The sequence below is a fragment of the Odontomachus brunneus genome, unplaced genomic scaffold (genome assembly GCF_010583005.1).
Source record: "Odontomachus brunneus isolate Ranch 3 - 2012 unplaced genomic scaffold, Obru_v1 Obru_scaffold_279, whole genome shotgun sequence".
In the NCBI taxonomy this organism is placed as follows: Eukaryota; Metazoa; Arthropoda; class Insecta; order Hymenoptera; family Formicidae; genus Odontomachus; species Odontomachus brunneus.
Genome location: NW_022639729.1, coordinates 18,532 through 36,120, shown reverse-complemented (window position 1 = coordinate 36,120; position 17,589 = coordinate 18,532). Strand labels below are relative to the sequence as shown.

Sequence of the window (17,589 nt, the reverse complement as noted above, 5' to 3'; positions counted from 1 at the left end):
ATTTTCATAGAAACTAAAATCTGCATTTTGTCACTATTTGCCCCAGCGTGGGGCAAATGGTGACAATCATGAAAAACTCCTGAACTTCCATTTAGTCTCTCTTTTGACGATATATGACTAACTAAAAATTGAAATATAATTCCTTTACTGCCATATATAAGAATTTTATTAAAATAAATGGTGTATAAAATCTAATTTTGATGAAATAATATGACATGCTTTTGGAAAGTGATTTTTCAAATTACTTATTAATATTTTCTGTATTTAAACCTAGTTTAATGGCATTTAAGTTACACCCAACAAAATAAATGGGAAGAAATGCAATTCAACTAACACTGAATAACTCAAGTAACGTTATTTAAAATTTGTCACTCTTTGCCCCAGGAGTTGCCTTTTCTTTTAAAACACTTAAAACAATAAACAAATTGATATATATATATATATATATATATATATATATATATATATATATATATATATATTAAATTACACAAGAAAAAACACATATCGTACAACGCTGAACAAATAAAATCTTATTTAGTTTGAGAATCAAAACAATCTAAGTAGAAATACCCGAATAAGATTCAGGTTTTACCTTGTTTTACAAAGATCAAAATTTTAAGCTTCTTTATTAGCTATGTTTGGCTTAGCAGTTTAATTGTTTTCTTCAAAGATGATTAGATGTTCGAGAACTTACTCGCTATTGACGATGATAGTAGCATACACGCGGGAAATATAGGAGAAATTTAAACTGTCACTATTTGCCCTCCCTTACTATATAAAAAATATTTATCGTCTTATTTAGTTGCTCGTTATTCTCTCCCGAATCAACAACGCAGTCGCGTGCCGTTGTGAGAATCGAGATCGCGACGCCGTGTTATTAATTACTCTTCGCTCTGTATATCTGTCCTTAAGGTTGGATCTTATTGGATTACGGTGGCAAGAACACCTCGTGGGAGCTGACGCTGCGGGCAAGTCGAATAGGGATACTATCGCTGTTTCGCCGGTTGAAGCACTTTCCGTGCGGGAATATGGATTTCCGATACGAAACTTTTCAATCTCTCCGTTCAGTCCCGGACGATAAGAACCCGCCGAACTTACCGCCGATGCATCGCCGGTGCCGATGCCACGCGCGCGCGCGTGCGACGTCACCGATCATTTAAGAATATATCTTACCGTATCCCTCTCCCTCCACTCCCCTCCCTCCCTCGCGGGTCAATACGACGACCTCCTTTGGTCACGTCGGTTCCATTTGCATCGCGATAACCTCCATGTAAATTTCACTTGTACGCCCCTCGCGTTTCGCCACCACCAAAAAGCGCGTGCTTGCGCGCGTTTTCAAGCGCGGGCAGCTCGTGCTCCGTTCGTGTCTGGAAATCAACATACCACGGAAATACCGTAATCCGCGGCACTTTTCATACCGAAACGTCTCTCGTCTCACAGCGCAATTTCTACAAACGCGTGGATTTGTCCGGGAAATTATATTTCTGGGAAATAAGAGAGAGAGAGAGAGAGAGAGAGAGAGAGAGAGAGAGAGAGAGAGAGTTTTAATGCTCTTATAAGCGCGGAAGGAATTTTCTATGAACGAGCGCGATACGGAATTGCAAAATGAAATATTTACCTTATCCCGAGAGCGATTAATCGTCTACTGGCTTAAGATGGTATTTAATTATTAACTGATTGAATAATTGCGATACTTCGCCGCGATTTATTAAAATTGCATGGCGTCGGAATTGCGCTTTCGTGTCAACTAATTCTGAGTTCATCACTAATAGATACTAATGAAGAAAAGAATATAACGATGAAAGTGAGGATCGCTGGTACATTATGAAGATACTTTGCAGAATTCATGTGAAATCTCACATTATGAATCTTTCGTCGTCGTCGCGAAAAGCTCTGTCGCTCCGGATCGAAATCGTCCCCGAAATCGGTCATGTTGGAGTCGCAACGCGCGTATTTACGCAATGACATGTCACAAAGTGATAACGCGATAACGCCATATGCGACGCGAGTTTCGACGCCTCGACATTTAATCGCAACCAACCAATCCGCGGAATTTCAAAGCGAGTCGCGGACGACGATAACGAATCGCGATAATAATCGCGAGCTCGATTACGTAAATCGCGGATGATTCAACAATCGTGTGAACTAATCATAACACGGCATATGCCGTAGGATCATAAATCTTGATACTCTTTTTTTATTTGTACGGGAATCAAGAATTTTTACTCGTTCACACTCGAAGTGCTGCCGCCAAGAGAAAAATTGCCGCGTCATAACGACATGACGAACAGAGTTGTAAAAGTGCTGATTGAGCATTTCTCTCAATTTAACGATTGGTTTGGACAAATACGTTCCGACTTGATTAATTGACGTTTGAGCCGAGCAAAATCGATCGAAGAATGCTTAATTGAGGATTAACTTCGATAAATTCAATTAAGAACCGTTCAATTGATCTGAGCGAATGGAATCAGAGATCGTTCAACTGACAATTGAACTTCGCGAATTATATTAAAGGTCGTTTAATCGACGATTGAACTTAGCAAATTTAATTAAAGACCGTTTAATTGACGATTGATATGAGCGAATTCAGTTCGATTCAATCGAGGAGCGTTCGATTATTCGAATATTCGATTATTAAGGTTTCAATTTGTTTCATGGACAACACTTGTACCTGGAGCATTGAGGTATCTTATCGTGGGAGACGAAATGATTGATGATTGAAAAGCGGTAAGTACACTAAGGAAAAATTACCTTAAAATCAACAAATATTTCTTTGAGGGATGCCATTAACATATTTATTTAAATCTAAATTCTCTTTATTTAAACCAAATATTTACTTAAATCAAGTAAACAATATCTGATTTAAATAAAGAGAATTTAGATTTAAGTAAATATGTTGATAGCACTCATTAAAAAAATATTTGTTGATTTTAAGATAATTGTTTCCTAAGTGTAAGCGGTAAAAGATCCGCTTTGAACGGGCAAAAAAGGGAGCGACACTGGTCACATCAATCGTCACAATCTCCAATTGGATCGATTGAATTTGTTCATATTAATCATCAATTGAACAATCTTTAATTAAATTTGCTAAGTTCAATCGTTAATTAACCCTCTATTATCCTCGTTCGACTGATGAACGTTAGTGCTTGTAAGAACGAAATATGCCGCGTATGTTGTTAATTAAATTTAAATAATTTAATCATTGCTGCATTAACATAGTTTCATAAAAATGGGAAAATATATTAAAATATTTATTTATTGATTTATTAGAGTAAATATTAAATTTGGTAACAGCATGAGTCTTATTAACCTCACATATTTAATTTCACTTGCAGAGTCTATTAATAAAAATTGTAATGAAATTAAAGAAACGATCATACAAACGACCATAATTTAACAAATATAATGTAGAAAGTTGTAAATGGAAAGTCAAAGAAAGCCAGAAAGTTTCAAAGCCAACTGTAAAGTTATATAATTAGAAATAAAATTTTAATTGGACGCTTGCCTTATACGAAAGCAATGAAAAGTTAATGTCCATTAGTAAAAGTTATACCAACGAATTAAGAAAACGACCGTACAAATAACCTAAAAGGTTGCAAATGAAAAGTCAGAACGTTTCAAAGCCAACTGTTAAGCCACCTTTATATAATTACAAAATAAACTTTCAACTTAGGGTTTGCTTCACACGAGGGCACACAATGGAGGGCTAAACCGTTTTTAACTAAATTTGCTAAGTTCAATTATTAATTGTACGATCTTCAATTCTCTCTGTTCATAGTAATCGGTCATATATCAAAATAGCAATTGAACAGTCATTAAAGATTTTTAAATTTCCCATATAATTTCCGCAAAAACTGCAAATTTGTAAAACGCTAATATTTCTATTTTTTCATATATATTTATATTTTCCGTATAAAAATATACTATGTGAATGCAATACACTTGAATAATAACATACTTTTATTTTAAAATAATATTTTTGTAATTTATTTACTTTATTTTATATTATTTCTGACTTTTTTATCTCTAAGTCGCAATGAAACATATCTCTCTCTCTCTCTCTCTCTCTCTCTCTCTCTCTCTCTCTCTCTCTTTCCGAATACTTAAAATATATATACACAAAAATTGAAATTTTTGTCATTATTTTTTCATTATCTTTTTCTCCATTGAAGATACATCATATATTTCCAAAACAGCACGACATAAAATACTTCCAAGTAGCAAGATCCCAGACAGCACATATCTTTAAAGAACATCTTATGGACATCCTCAAAACATCCCTTGGAAGGTTTGTGCTGTCCGAATGACCGAATGACGTATTAGTAACATATTATTAACGTTAAAGATGTTATTAATACGTTATTAAATGAACTAATATAAAATTTTTTCTGATTACTTTTAGATTCAATAGATAGATCAAGATCGATCACCAGTTCTTTTTTCATTACTTTTGAGACATGGGCGATGCACCCTTCATTAACTTCGTAGAAATCGATCGTGTATTGAACGGTCATCGATTAAATTTGCTGAAATTGCCAATTAAACGGTCTCCAGTTGAATTGATTTATACTGACCGTCAATCAAACACGACTTAATTATAAAAATAATTAATTACTCGTAATTCTGATAGGGAATAATCGAAAGGGGATAAAAGTTTGAGGAATGATTATCATGTCAACAGACACAACGAACAATCGGAAAGAGGTAAAACTTCAGTAATGACTATAGGATCTCGTTGCGATGTGAGTAAATATCCTCCCTTCCCATTCTCCCCACCCCTCCGACTGCACGCGATCGAACAAAGTGTCGTCTCCCCCTAGCGAGGATATAGGATGGCACCCCTTCGCGGAAATGCTACACCAACGCTATACCTTTCATCGAGAAGTACATTTAGCCGTTCGGTTGTGTACACTACCGCGATATCCAGCATCGATCTTATCAAATGCAGAGATACTAGCCAAAAAGTTATTGTACACGGTACTGAGATATATTTAAGGCCCTCCGAATTGACAGTTTGAGAAAGCAAGCCGCGTATATATGTATATACGTATCTCCTTTCTTTTCTGTCTCGCTCCTGAACGACGTTCCTCATATAAATTTGTGACTGACGCATGGAAGAAAAATACATTATTTATCCGTACGCTCGTGGACGATGTCCTCGGGGGGTTATTTCGTTACATCCTCGCATTTCACGGAGCTCTCAAAATTGCCATCCCGCCTCTTCTCGTGGATATTTATCCCCCGAAATAAGGTAAGGCTCACGGTGGTAAGAGGAGCCGACAGCAATGTCGTAACCAGTTTGCACAGCGCGGAAAATCGAAGCAGATATGTCGTACGAAATGTCGTTTTTTCCTTTCTTCCTTTTCTTTTTAAGAGGCGAGGTAATTTGCGCTCACGCACGAGTGAGAAAGAAGCGCAATACGCGTGGACAAGAATAATTCCTGGCGCGATTTCACAGCTGGTCGAATATCGAGGCATTTGCCCGTGTCTTTTCCTCTTTTTTCTTTTTTGCTTTGGATCTCTGTTGGTTCGTGAAAATAATTTGGCGCCGCTGCATTAGCGCTATATTGTTGTAACATTAACGCGCCGATTGATCTCGCAAGCACGCTTATAAATATGTATTTTATAGATTTTATCGCGCTATATATTTTGGCGGAGAGGCTCGCGGAAAACATGTGATTGACGTCGTGCAGTTTCTTTTTCCTACAAATTTACTCAAATATGAAATATTTCACGATAAATTCTAATACATATATTTTCCTTTATTAATAACGACTTGTGCTCCTACGTAATGGGCTTATCCGATCTTTTCCGTGAGCATTCAGAAGAAATAATATATTTGCTACCCTCATCGGGGAGTTTTAGGACCTGACCCGAAACGTAAGACGTGCACGCACACACCATAAAACACACCCACACAAGCGTGCGCGCATAATATGTTGTTTGCAGGATATAAAATTATGACGGAAACGCGCGCTGAATTTTGTCGCGCTGAAAAAAAAAGGAGGAAGTACGGCGCGCTTCCTGCGTCGAACTGCGTTGCGCAGTTAATAACTACCAATAAGGTTGAAAATAAAATAATGGAGTTTGAGTTCTTTCCCAGGCGCGTACCCTTTTCCCTAGACAGACAGGAGCGAGATTGGAATGCCTCGTTGTACAAAGAGGTATTTCATGAATAGCTGAGGGCAGCCTGCCATCCGTGGAAAACATTTTTGTCGAGCTGCTATAACGAGGGCCACATGAACTCGTTATTTCGCCGAGCACGGAACTCACGGGGAAAATAATACGATTTCTTGCCAAATTCCTGCGCGAGGAATCCAGAAGAGAGACAGAGAAAGAGAGAGAGAGAGAGAGAGATGGCGGGACAAAGAGAGAGAGAAAAAGCGTCGTTCGATCGTTTTACACCTCACCGATCACGCGTCTGTACTTGACCTGACTTTGTGGAGAGTTAACAATCGAGGTCGGTAAAAACTGACAAAGGTGTTAAAACCTCGTTATCACTTTCACAAAATGTTTTACGAGTAACCCTTTTTTGCGCCGCCATCGAATAAATTCGATAGCTTATTCATATAAATACTCGCGAATGTCGTTGAATATTATTAAGAGAATGAATTATTACGCGCAAAATACGCTAAAAGATGTGAAAAACAGACATTTCGAGCGCTCAGGAAATCTAATAAATACGAAATGTGTTTTAAAAGGGAAAGAGGAAGATGTACCAGAAAACTTTATCGCGTTTACCGACGAAATGCTGACTTTTTCTACAAAGCTTACGTTGTATTGGTTGAACAGAATTACAAGTGCATTTACACACTAGCATACGCAATAATGAATTGGATCACTCCAATTGGATCGCTCCAATATATGACGAAAATGATAAAAAATGTTAAAACTGACATCTCGCCAGTTGGCGTAAATATTTACTTGATATAAAAGTTTTGCAGCTTGTATGTACCACGTGTGTGTTCCGCCAACGAAAATTTTAAGGAACTATATTTCTGTATCTTTACAACTGAATGTAGAAAGTCTGCGACAAGTTTACAGAAAGATTTTTACGTATACGTGATTTTTTCCTGCCAGTATGGTAAAGCAGCACTCATTTATATAATTGTATAATATCTATATATACTACAAGAAATACGGAAAGGATAGTATCATTGTGTTAGCGACAGCCGCCTCCACATTATCGTATTATTGTATTTTTCGACTTCGTCATCCACTTCGACATCCCTTTAAGTATGAAACAGATCGCACGTTTTTTCGTAGCGATCTATTTCCCTCCCCGTATAGATGAGATTAAAATTCCCATGATGTCACCCAATTTTATCTTCGCCGTTGGTTATTTCAGTCGGTAATAAAAGATAAACGTAATCATGAGAAGTCGCATAATATATATATACGCAGTCTTTCAGGAGAGGTGTTTGAGAAGATGAATTTTCATACAAGGGATTGAAACGCCTCAGGTCGAGTGCGTTCGGAAAATTTCGAGAGTGGCGGAAAATATTTCGCATTCCATGGGGAATCAAGTTTGAGATTTATGACTTATCGCAAAACAGACGGAGTCTATGCTAAACGTTCAAGCCCCTCTCAATCCTCGAGCGAAAATCGCTTGAACTTCAATTTCTCTTCCCTAGCATCAAGGGTATCAAGGGAAAAGAAACTGTCTTGCGACCCCTTCTTTGACAGATAAGATTTTATACGCCGAGCTATAAATTAGCATAATGTACTAAACATTCCATTTGTGAACGCTCAAATTGAATTCTCTATTCCCACTTTCTCTAACGCATATGTGGAGATTTCTGTACTAGAGATGTGCAAACTATTCGAATTCGAATCAAATCGAATTAAGTGAAATTTGGTTCGATTCGAATTTGAATCCCTATGATACGAATCCGAATAATTGGAAAATTTCGAATCAAAAAGATTGGAATAGGAATTGCGCACATTAGCATTAACGAAATACTATTAAAAACATCCAGCCTTATGGGAATTAGCATGACTTGAAAAGTTTGCTATACATTAAAATTTTCTTCAAAAATATTAAAAGAAGATAATGGCTTCTAAGTAAACTCTTATCGACAACTATCGGATTAATATGTGCCGTTGCGCAGTTTTCAAGGCTGGAACTATATTCCATACACATTTACCGACTATATATTATATACTCTTACCTTAAACCCTTTAAGTCACGAATTTCTCTGCACAACTTTTTCCTTTATTTAATCGATATCTAAGATTTTCTGGGGTTGCTAACTACGAATTTGAAGTCAATTTTTGAAAATTCCAGATGGCGGATCCAATATGGCGGACGACTATTTTAAAATCCTTCCTTGATTTGCATGAATATTCATATCCAAGGGTTTTTGGCCGAGCGTCGCTGATCACGAATTCGAAATCACTTCTTTGAAATTTAAGCTATTTACAGACTCAACTTCACACATTTACGGAAATAAATGTAATTTATTCAGCTCGCCATATTGTAATTTTTTTAGCTCGCCATATTGAGTTCGCCATCTTAAATTTTGAAATTTTTTAGGTTGTGTCATCATCTACAGCTTAAAAAACATCAACCAAGCCATTTTTCCATAGGTTTACTTGGCAATATTTTTTGCAAATGGATTTTTTTAAATATTTTTTACATTAATTTGTTTATGAATAATTAAATTTGCAAAATTTAATGTTCTATGCAGATGATTCTGTTAGAGGAGCATCTAAACTTCACAATGAATTCAGATTTACTGCCTCAAAGTTTGTACAAATTAGTTTAAATTTGTAAAAACTGCTCTAAAAAATATGTATCATACAGAATATACTATGACTTAAAAGGTTAAAATGAATTGATATCACATAATCAATGTTATCTCTCTTATACTGAAGACACTATTTTCATGTTGAATTTAATGATTATGTTAATTAAAAATTCTTTCAACGATTCGATTCCATTTCGATTCGGTTCAATTCTGGTGAAATTTCATCGATTCGATTCGATTCGAATTCGAAATTAAAATCTTAGATTCGATTCGAATCAATTCGACATAAAAAATCTTTGATTTGCACATCTCTATTTTATACACTATATAAGAACACTCTTCAGTTCGAAACATTTACGCGTGAGTAGAAATACTAACTACAGTTTTGTTATTAAATATTATAAAGTAGCTTAAAGTTTATTTGGCAATACTCGGACTTCTTATATCTAGAACGTCTAAACTTAAATTACCACAAAGTATCAAGGAAATGAAATCAAGAGAGAGTGGAGTGTCAGAGAGAACAGAGAAATAGTCTAGACGAATTTTTTTATTGATCAAACAAAATTTTGCTTGATGCAACAAAAATATTTATTTACAGCTTAGTTTTAAAGAAATATTTTTGTTATTTTAACCAAATAATTTGTTTGGACTATTCCAAACGTTTATTTGATTCAACAAATCGTTCTCTCTGTGGAAATTTCGTAGCCTATATTTTCCGCAAAGTCCTAGGGAGTAACAAAATTGGGTGCAGATCGATCGAAAGATTTAAGAATTAATATTTTAGGGAACATCCAGACATTCTGTTTTAACATATTCTATTCTATTATATATATATATGATATTATAAATGCTTTGTGTAGGAAGATGCAAAGGAAGACACATGATTGACTCTACGTTTCCATATTTATGATTCGGATTGTCTCGAAACGCATGATAACTTCATTTGCAATTAACGGTACTCGCAACTCGCCTAACAATACTATGCATTGTGCGTTTGTCATCTGTTTCTAGGTTGTTTGAGGAGAACGCGGAATTGTTAAACATGTTCACGAAGTTTCGGGATATGAAGACGAAGGAGCAGCAGTCGACGAGCATGGAATTGGCCGAGCACGCGAAGACGGTCATGTCCACCCTCGACGAAGGGATTAAGAGCCTGGATGACATGGACACGTTCCTGACGTATCTCCATGAGGTCGGGGCCTCCCACACGAAGATTCCCGGCTTCAATCGGCAATATTTTTGGGTAAGAACTGCCCAAGAAAAGACGCGAATAACGCGCCCTATAACATTTACCAAACGACGTATAACATAAAACCAACACACTGTATAGTGGTCAGACATACTCACAGCTAAATCCAGCTGTCGCCCTATATATATCCTATTTCATTTTGTTCCCTGTTGAATTATGGCGAGTTCTATGTTGTATTAATTTCTTTTTCTGAGGCCAAAGAATCCTAATTTATTTCACATAGGATTGTTTAATATCAAGGTTTCAAACTAACATCTGTACATGTCGAAAGAACGGCAGAAAAAAATATAAGATCGAAAAAACGTTACCTATGCACAAAAAGAGCTGCCCATGCTCGTGAAATTTTCTTTTATCGTACAGAGAGAGAGAGAGAGAGAGAGAGAGAGAGAGAGAGAGATATATATGCGTCGACTAAATCGCGAGCATGACCTCAGACACCAAACTATCGGTGGTTTACCCTGCGACATGTATTACTAGAAAACGCGGGGAAATTCTCTGGGAAACTGCGGGCTCCGTTGCCGACTCGCATGTCTCTTAGGTGAACATTTCCCCTTTGCAGCGCGCTTATCTCTCGCGACGTGTAAATCAAGGAGACTAAAGTGTAAACTTTCGTAAGGTATCGTGAACACTGTTCTTAGGGCCTGCCTCGAGCGGGAAATTCATGCACAATTAAGAGTATAATGACGCACGTCGTAACAAATGTTGCACAAATTTTCGCCATACCGCTTTTATCATAATATAAATGAACATCTCCGATTCTCTTTATCGTGCATTTAGGCGATTTAACTAATTAATAATTAATCGCGCGAGAGATCGTCACGCTTCATTGCACCATCGGGCTGTATCATAGTCATCAAACTGATAAGGAAAACAATCTCGCGTAAATTTCGTATTACTTTTGAATGTATCGCCGATGAAATGGAGTATCTATCGCAACTTTGTTCCTGTCAGATAACGTGGCTGAATCGCCACGAAGCTTATACGACTGATCGGGGATTAAGGACATGATCCACTTTACACAATTTCTCAAGGTTCTTTCGACATTTTACCGTATGCTTTACGTTTCTTCATGAAATTCACGCCGTTTTCTTGACAGAGAAGAAAATTTCGCGACGCGACGGGTTGAATAACAAATGCCCAGACTTCAACTCGAAACACCTCGAATTTCGTTCTCTCATGGTTCTTCGTAATCCGCCGCACAGCTGGTGCCCGCTATTTGTTCGCCCGCATTACGGCCCTGCATGACGCTTAATGAGAAGCAATTATTCTTTTCTTTGGAACGTATTACACGCGACGACTTGAAACTAGCTGGTAAAAACAAATTGCTCTACACTGAGGAGGAAAATTTGGTAATAACCATCAAGCTTGGATAGTTGCCGGGTGCTCTGATGAAGTATTCATCAACTAAACGCGTAGATAAATATTATAATCAAATAATTTGATAAATAGTAAGAAATGATTTTATCAAGATTTAGCAGTAATTTTTTGGTGTCTGATGATAAGACTTAGTGTTAATTTATGCGCTATCATCAAATAATTTGTTAAATAAAATCATATTATTTAGTAATACTAACCACATTATGTGATAAATATGCGAAATAATCAAAAACTTAATAATAATAAAACTATAGATAGTAAAACTATTTAGTAATTATTACAAATTATTTGGTATTTTATTTATCATTCTACATTCATACTATTTCGGTCAATTAAATGAAGAATTTGTTTTACCAATTATTTTATAATTATTATCAGACGGCCGATCATCATTTAACTAACTTGATATCAAATGTTGCACTAAAATGCTCAACCAAATATATTATTAACTATTATAGATTTATAAATATATTATTAACTATTATAGATTTATAAATATATTATTAACTATTATAGATTTATAAATATATTATTAACTATTATAGATTTATAAATATATTATTAACTATTATAGATTTTTTTAATGTATTTGTTAAACTCATCCATTGCGTGATATAACTGTTTTAAGTCCCTGCATCTTACAACGTCGCGCATTTTATTCAATAAATTCTGAATTATTCAGCGAAACAGTGTTTCATATTTGTTCGAGTATAACGCGTAATCTTCCCTTGCAAAGTTGCAAGTAATCCTACATGCAAAGTGTATGAACGCAGTGCTCTCCTTTTCTCAGAATCCTTATAAAATATCGCGAGATTGCGAATCCTCGGAATAATATCGTGACATTTCGCGATACGAGATTTGATTCGCGCAAGCTTACGCAGGCTACTGGGATGACAACAGCTCTCGCTCATAAGACTTGTAAATATTCCATAACCCTATTTACGCGGTTGTGTTAGTCGAAAATACTTCAAATGCAGAACACGAAAATCGATACGATAACGCCTCCGGCGCGGCCGACTCGACTCTACTGTAACGTGAATATATAAATCGGCACGCTACGATGAAAATAACGGAAGAATTGAACAACGAACAGCGAGAACGCAGTTTTTTGTCGAGAAACCGAGGGGTTTGGAAAATTCGTGAAAAATCGCGTTTACATCTCGACGTTGAGTTGACTATATGCGAATCCGTTGAATACTGGAAAGAAAACTGCTCGGTCGGAATGAAACGCACAGTCCACGCTCGAACAGAAATATCAGGTTCGTTGAATAATTCAGAATTCATCGAATTGATCGCGCGTCGCAACGCTAAATTTTCTCCAAATGGGAATCTATAATTGTGGAAGTCGTTAAATCAATTAGCGACACGTTTCCTTTAATTGTGTACTTTTGCGAATCATATTCGTCGTCACGACCGCGTCCATGTTATTTCCATTCGTTCAAATAAGGATGTTTCTCGTGGCTGATCGTTTCGCTTTTGTAAAGTGAAAAACATTATGTGAACGTTACACGGTTCTTTACTCGTTAACGCTGCGCGCGTTCACGCTGAAAGCGACAAAATGCTAAAGTGATGAGAATTAATAATTCATATGGTGTGTTTTGAAAGCAAGTGGTGTTAAAAAAAAGAGAAGAAAAAGGCAACCGTTTTCCAGCGCAGGAAACGCGTGAATACATTTCTCACCGTCTGTGCGCGCACGGGCAATCTCTTTTGTTATTTTCTCTGGTTATCGCGGAGAAACTCTTTCTCACGCATCTGTGAAAAGGCAGACAGACCAGGTTTTTCCCGCGGCGTTTGATCCCTCGCGATAGAAAGAGGAATTTTTAACCCACCCCTTCAACGGGGTTATAACTCGACAAGTCCGTTATTCGACCCCTCCGATGCAGATGTAACCACGCGAATTAATCCTCAATTGAATGAATCGTTATAAATTTTGTATTTCTTTCTTTTTACTTTCCATCGAACAAAGAATAGTATCTTCGTGGCAAAAGGATCAGAAAGGGATTAACGAATGGCGCAATTTATTTTAGAGTTCTTCATGTCAGAGTTAGGACATCGGCCACTATTTGTAGGGAAGAAGAGAACGAGTGAGCAATAGAGAAGTTTGCAGCGTCCTTCGTCATTTAGGTCCTAAAGCTTCTCTCCCACTCTTGCTAGGGTTTGTTTCTTATTCCTACTTATGTTAAACCCCTAAAAATAGCGAACAAGATGCAGAAATCAATCAGAAATCATCATACTTTAACTTTAACTAAAGGAATTCTAAAGGACATCATCCCCTATTTGTAGGGAGGAAGTGAGTGAGTGAGTGAGTGAGAAATTGTAGGACACTTCATTACTTTAATTTTAAAGTTTTTTTGCTACCTAGTAGCAAAAAAAGTTTCTCTCTCACTCCCATTTATGTCATCCCTAAAAATAGAAGACAAGATGTAAATCAATCAGAAATCATCATGTTTTGTCCTAACTCTGATTAAAGGAACTCTAAAGTTAGGGTTAGGACATTATCTGTTATTTGTAGGGAGATAGTGAGTGAGTAAGTGTAAGAAAAGTTGCAGCGCGCTTCGTTCTTTCAATTTTAGAGCTTCTCTATCACTTTCACGTCACCGGTAAAAATAAGAAATATGATGCAAATCAATGAGAAATCATCATACTTTATCGTAATTCTGATTAAAGGAACTCTAAAGTTAGAGTTAGGATATTGTAAGGATGCAGTGAGTGAGTAAAAGAAAAGTTGTAGCACGTTTCGCTATTTCTTAATCTTAGAGCTTCTCTCTTACTTCTCCTAGAGTTTATCTCTCGCTCTCACGTTACTTCTAAAAATGGGGGACATAATGCAAACCAATCAGAAATCATTATGTTTTGTCGTAACTCTAATTAGGGAAATTTTAGTTCTCGGTGTGAAGCACCGCTGGTTCAAGCTTTCTTCCAGTATGAAATTCTCCAGTATGAAATCTGATCGAGATAGAGATTGGCTACCTCGTTAGGATCTCGCGCAGCCCTTGGACGTGGATATAGTGTATTGAGTATATAGGGCACGATCATTCCTGTCTGGATACAATCCTACGTACCGGTGCATTGTGAGTCGCGAATACAATTGATTCGGCGATCACCGACACAATCGCCAGTTCGATCGCTGGCCTTCTCGTCACTGTACAGTTGGAAGTGAATCGAGATTTAAATGTTTCTCCGTAGCAACGCTATCCTTTTCGAAGATTCGGGAACAACCGAAACGACTCCAATTTCGTCGGAATTGGAAAACAAAAGTCGAAAACGAACGAACGCGAAACGAACGGTGGGTCGTCTCCTCGAAGGATTTCTGTGATACCGTTAATATAAATAACGTTGCTCAAATACTCGTAAGAAATACCAAATTTATAAGAAATTTATAAAAAATATTTAATATTTTGTTACTTCTCTACTTATGTTGAGAATATATTTTGCAAAACTTGCAAACGCTCTCTCGCGATATTTCTCCGACGAGAAACGTAAAATTTCCTTTTATCCGTGCCACGACGAATCCTGCGAGGCAGATACAAAACCCTTGGGCTCAAGCGTACCTTAAAATCCCGACTGGAAATTTATTTTATAGTCAGATTAGATTGATCTCAATCAGTTATCTGGCTTATATAAAGTTTGTTATCGAATGCTGGTAAGTGACATAAAGCAATGCGATAACCAGGATCTTGTTAATAATAATGATTATTAATAATTAGATAAATAAATAGAATTATTTAACCATGATGTAGAAACTTCTTCAGTATGGAATAAGAATAGTATGTAAAAGAGAAAATGAAAATAGAGGTGAGTACCCTGATACAAGTTTATAGACTCTGAGAAGAAAAGTAAAATAAAAATTAAATAAAAAAATATATAACGCGAGAAACAATTTCATCACTTACATACTAGAAAAAAAAAGAAAAACAGCATATACATATATGAAATAATGAAATATTAATTCTTGAAGTACATAACAGCAACGTGCGCAACTTAGGAGCTTATTAATAACTAACTTGAACTACCCGGCGTTGCCCGGATTATCATAAAGTATCAAGGGGATAAAATCAGGGGGAAGAAGTGAGGTGTCCAGGTTTCATGGTAGTTTATATTTTCCTGGATATTCCTAAGATCCCTAAGAAATAATTATGCAAAATTTGATTCAAGTCGGTTAAAGGAGTTAATATATAGAGAACATATATACATATATTCTATTATATATATATAATCTGAGATTTTTTTTAGAATTTTTAATTAACTTTTTAGTACTTCAAGAAAATGCAAGGAAATGCAGTACTAAAAAGTTAATCAAAAATTCCGAAAAAAAAATCTGAAAGCTCTATGAAAAAAAAATAGACAATTTTTATCTCTTGCTATTTTTCGGTAAAGTTGATAGAATTCGAGTAAAAAATTATTGAAACAAATAATTTTGTAGATATTTCCGTAAATATCTTGGAAAATAAAGGTTGGATAAAAAATGTTTTCAAACAAAAGTTGTTTGCTTCTTTACGTAAAATAAAATTTCATAATAAAAAAATGTACATTTCTATTTAAAAAAGCAAAGTTGACCTCGACCTGACCTTGGCGGGACCACGCAAGTTTAAACCAATGTTACCTTCTTATGTCCCCCATCGATCTATATAACTTTTGTCTGAAACATTTTTGTTTTCGAAACATTCGGCTAGATAAATTAAAATGGCCCACCCTGTATATAGATTAGGACCTGATAATATTACATTGAAAAAAGAAAGTTTGATATTTGCAACTATAATCACATAGAGAAATAATCGCTATAAATTATGGTGAAAAAAACAATTTTTTATTAAATTGTATTATGTCAGTGATAATAACCTTATAGTGTGTCACTATTACTATTTTACAGAAAATATGTTTGAGGTAAAAAATATCTATAGTTTTATTTATATCAACTTTCTTTTCTCTCAATGCATTTGAAACAAGTGAAGTAAGGATCCTGATCAGGATCAATCTGATCAGGAACATAGGATAATTTGCGTCCATAATAGCTTTAACTCCACATCGTTCCTTCACGTGTACTCCGATTTCCCTAATAAACGTCCATCAACAAGAGTATACTATTTTCATGTGCGACCGTACTGTTCTGTTTCGCTTACAGAAAATCGAGAAACCGTTTCTGGACGCGGTGGAGCGTACGCTGGACGACCGGTACTCGGAGAACGTGGAGAACATCTACAAGCTGACGATCAAGTTCATCATCGAAACGCTGATCGACGGCTTCGACAAAGCACAGAGCGACAAGGCCAAGTCCTAGTCGTCCTAGTCCCGAGGATCCGGCACGCACGCGATCGCCCTCGATCCTGCGAGACGTTGACCGCTCTCCCCGGCTTCGCCCGGCCCTCCGATGCCTGGAAGTGAAAGAAAAAGGAAAAGAAGGAAGAGAGAAACGGGAAACAGCCGGCCGCCGATTCGCGAAGACGACGAAGGGACAATCGTCGTCCTCGATCCCGTGGATCCCCGAGAAGCGCGCGAACACGCGAGCGTGCGCGTCTCACGTATCACCGTGTATACGCGCGTCCGACGTTCGCCGGCCTGAGCTCTTTTTCCCCCTTGCGAGAGGGGTGTCACGCCGTTTCAAACGGATATTAATAACGGCCCCGTCGAGTCACGGTCCTTAGGTATTACCTTACGAAAACGCGCCGAAACGCGAACCAAACGAACCGTGCGCGACTCTCTCTCGACGGTCGAAGGGTTCTCGACGAATATCGCTCGACCAGACGATCCCATTTTAGCCGATTAAATTTTTATGATCCCGCGGATACGCAAAGCATGACTTCCATCCGGACTAAGACAGTTCAAAGAGATGTGCAAAGACGTTGAAAGGATATTCAGGCACTGGGATGTTTTGTAGATGACGTCCTCGCGACGTCGTTTATAAGTATTCGCGAGTATTCGTGTGTGTTTAATTGCAATAAGGAAAATGCAACGGGATTGACGCGAGACATGTGCAGGTAGGAGGCGCTTGAGATTGTTACCTTGACTTAAGCCAAGATTATTGTCTCTGAAGAAAAATGGGTCGAATAAAGGTTCCATGGTTTCAAAGTGTCTCGCAGTGCTCGCTTTTAGATGACTTCACTTTAATACTTTTATACTCACGCAGGCTGACGAGAGGGATATATTCGCATAAAGGAAAACGTATGTGTCTACATTGGAAAATGAAACGAACCTTCACCTTCAAATCTCTGA

The 17,589-nt window shown here is 36.9% G+C and overlaps 1 protein-coding gene across 1 annotated transcript in view; it reads left to right on the top strand.

The window, feature by feature from the left end:
- The window catches only part of LOC116853133 (neuroglobin-like), a 53,880-nt gene extending 37,117 nt beyond the window's left edge, over positions 1-16,763 (top strand). Inside the window, exons 2-3 of the mRNA XM_032834026.1 lie at positions 9,765-9,996; positions 16,502-16,763. Of these exons, the coding sequence (XP_032689917.1) occupies positions 9,765-9,996; positions 16,502-16,657 (388 nt within the window). The 3' untranslated portion in view covers positions 16,658-16,763. The remainder of the gene's footprint in view (positions 1-9,764; positions 9,997-16,501) is intronic.
- The last annotated feature ends 826 nt before the right edge of the window (positions 16,764-17,589 follow it).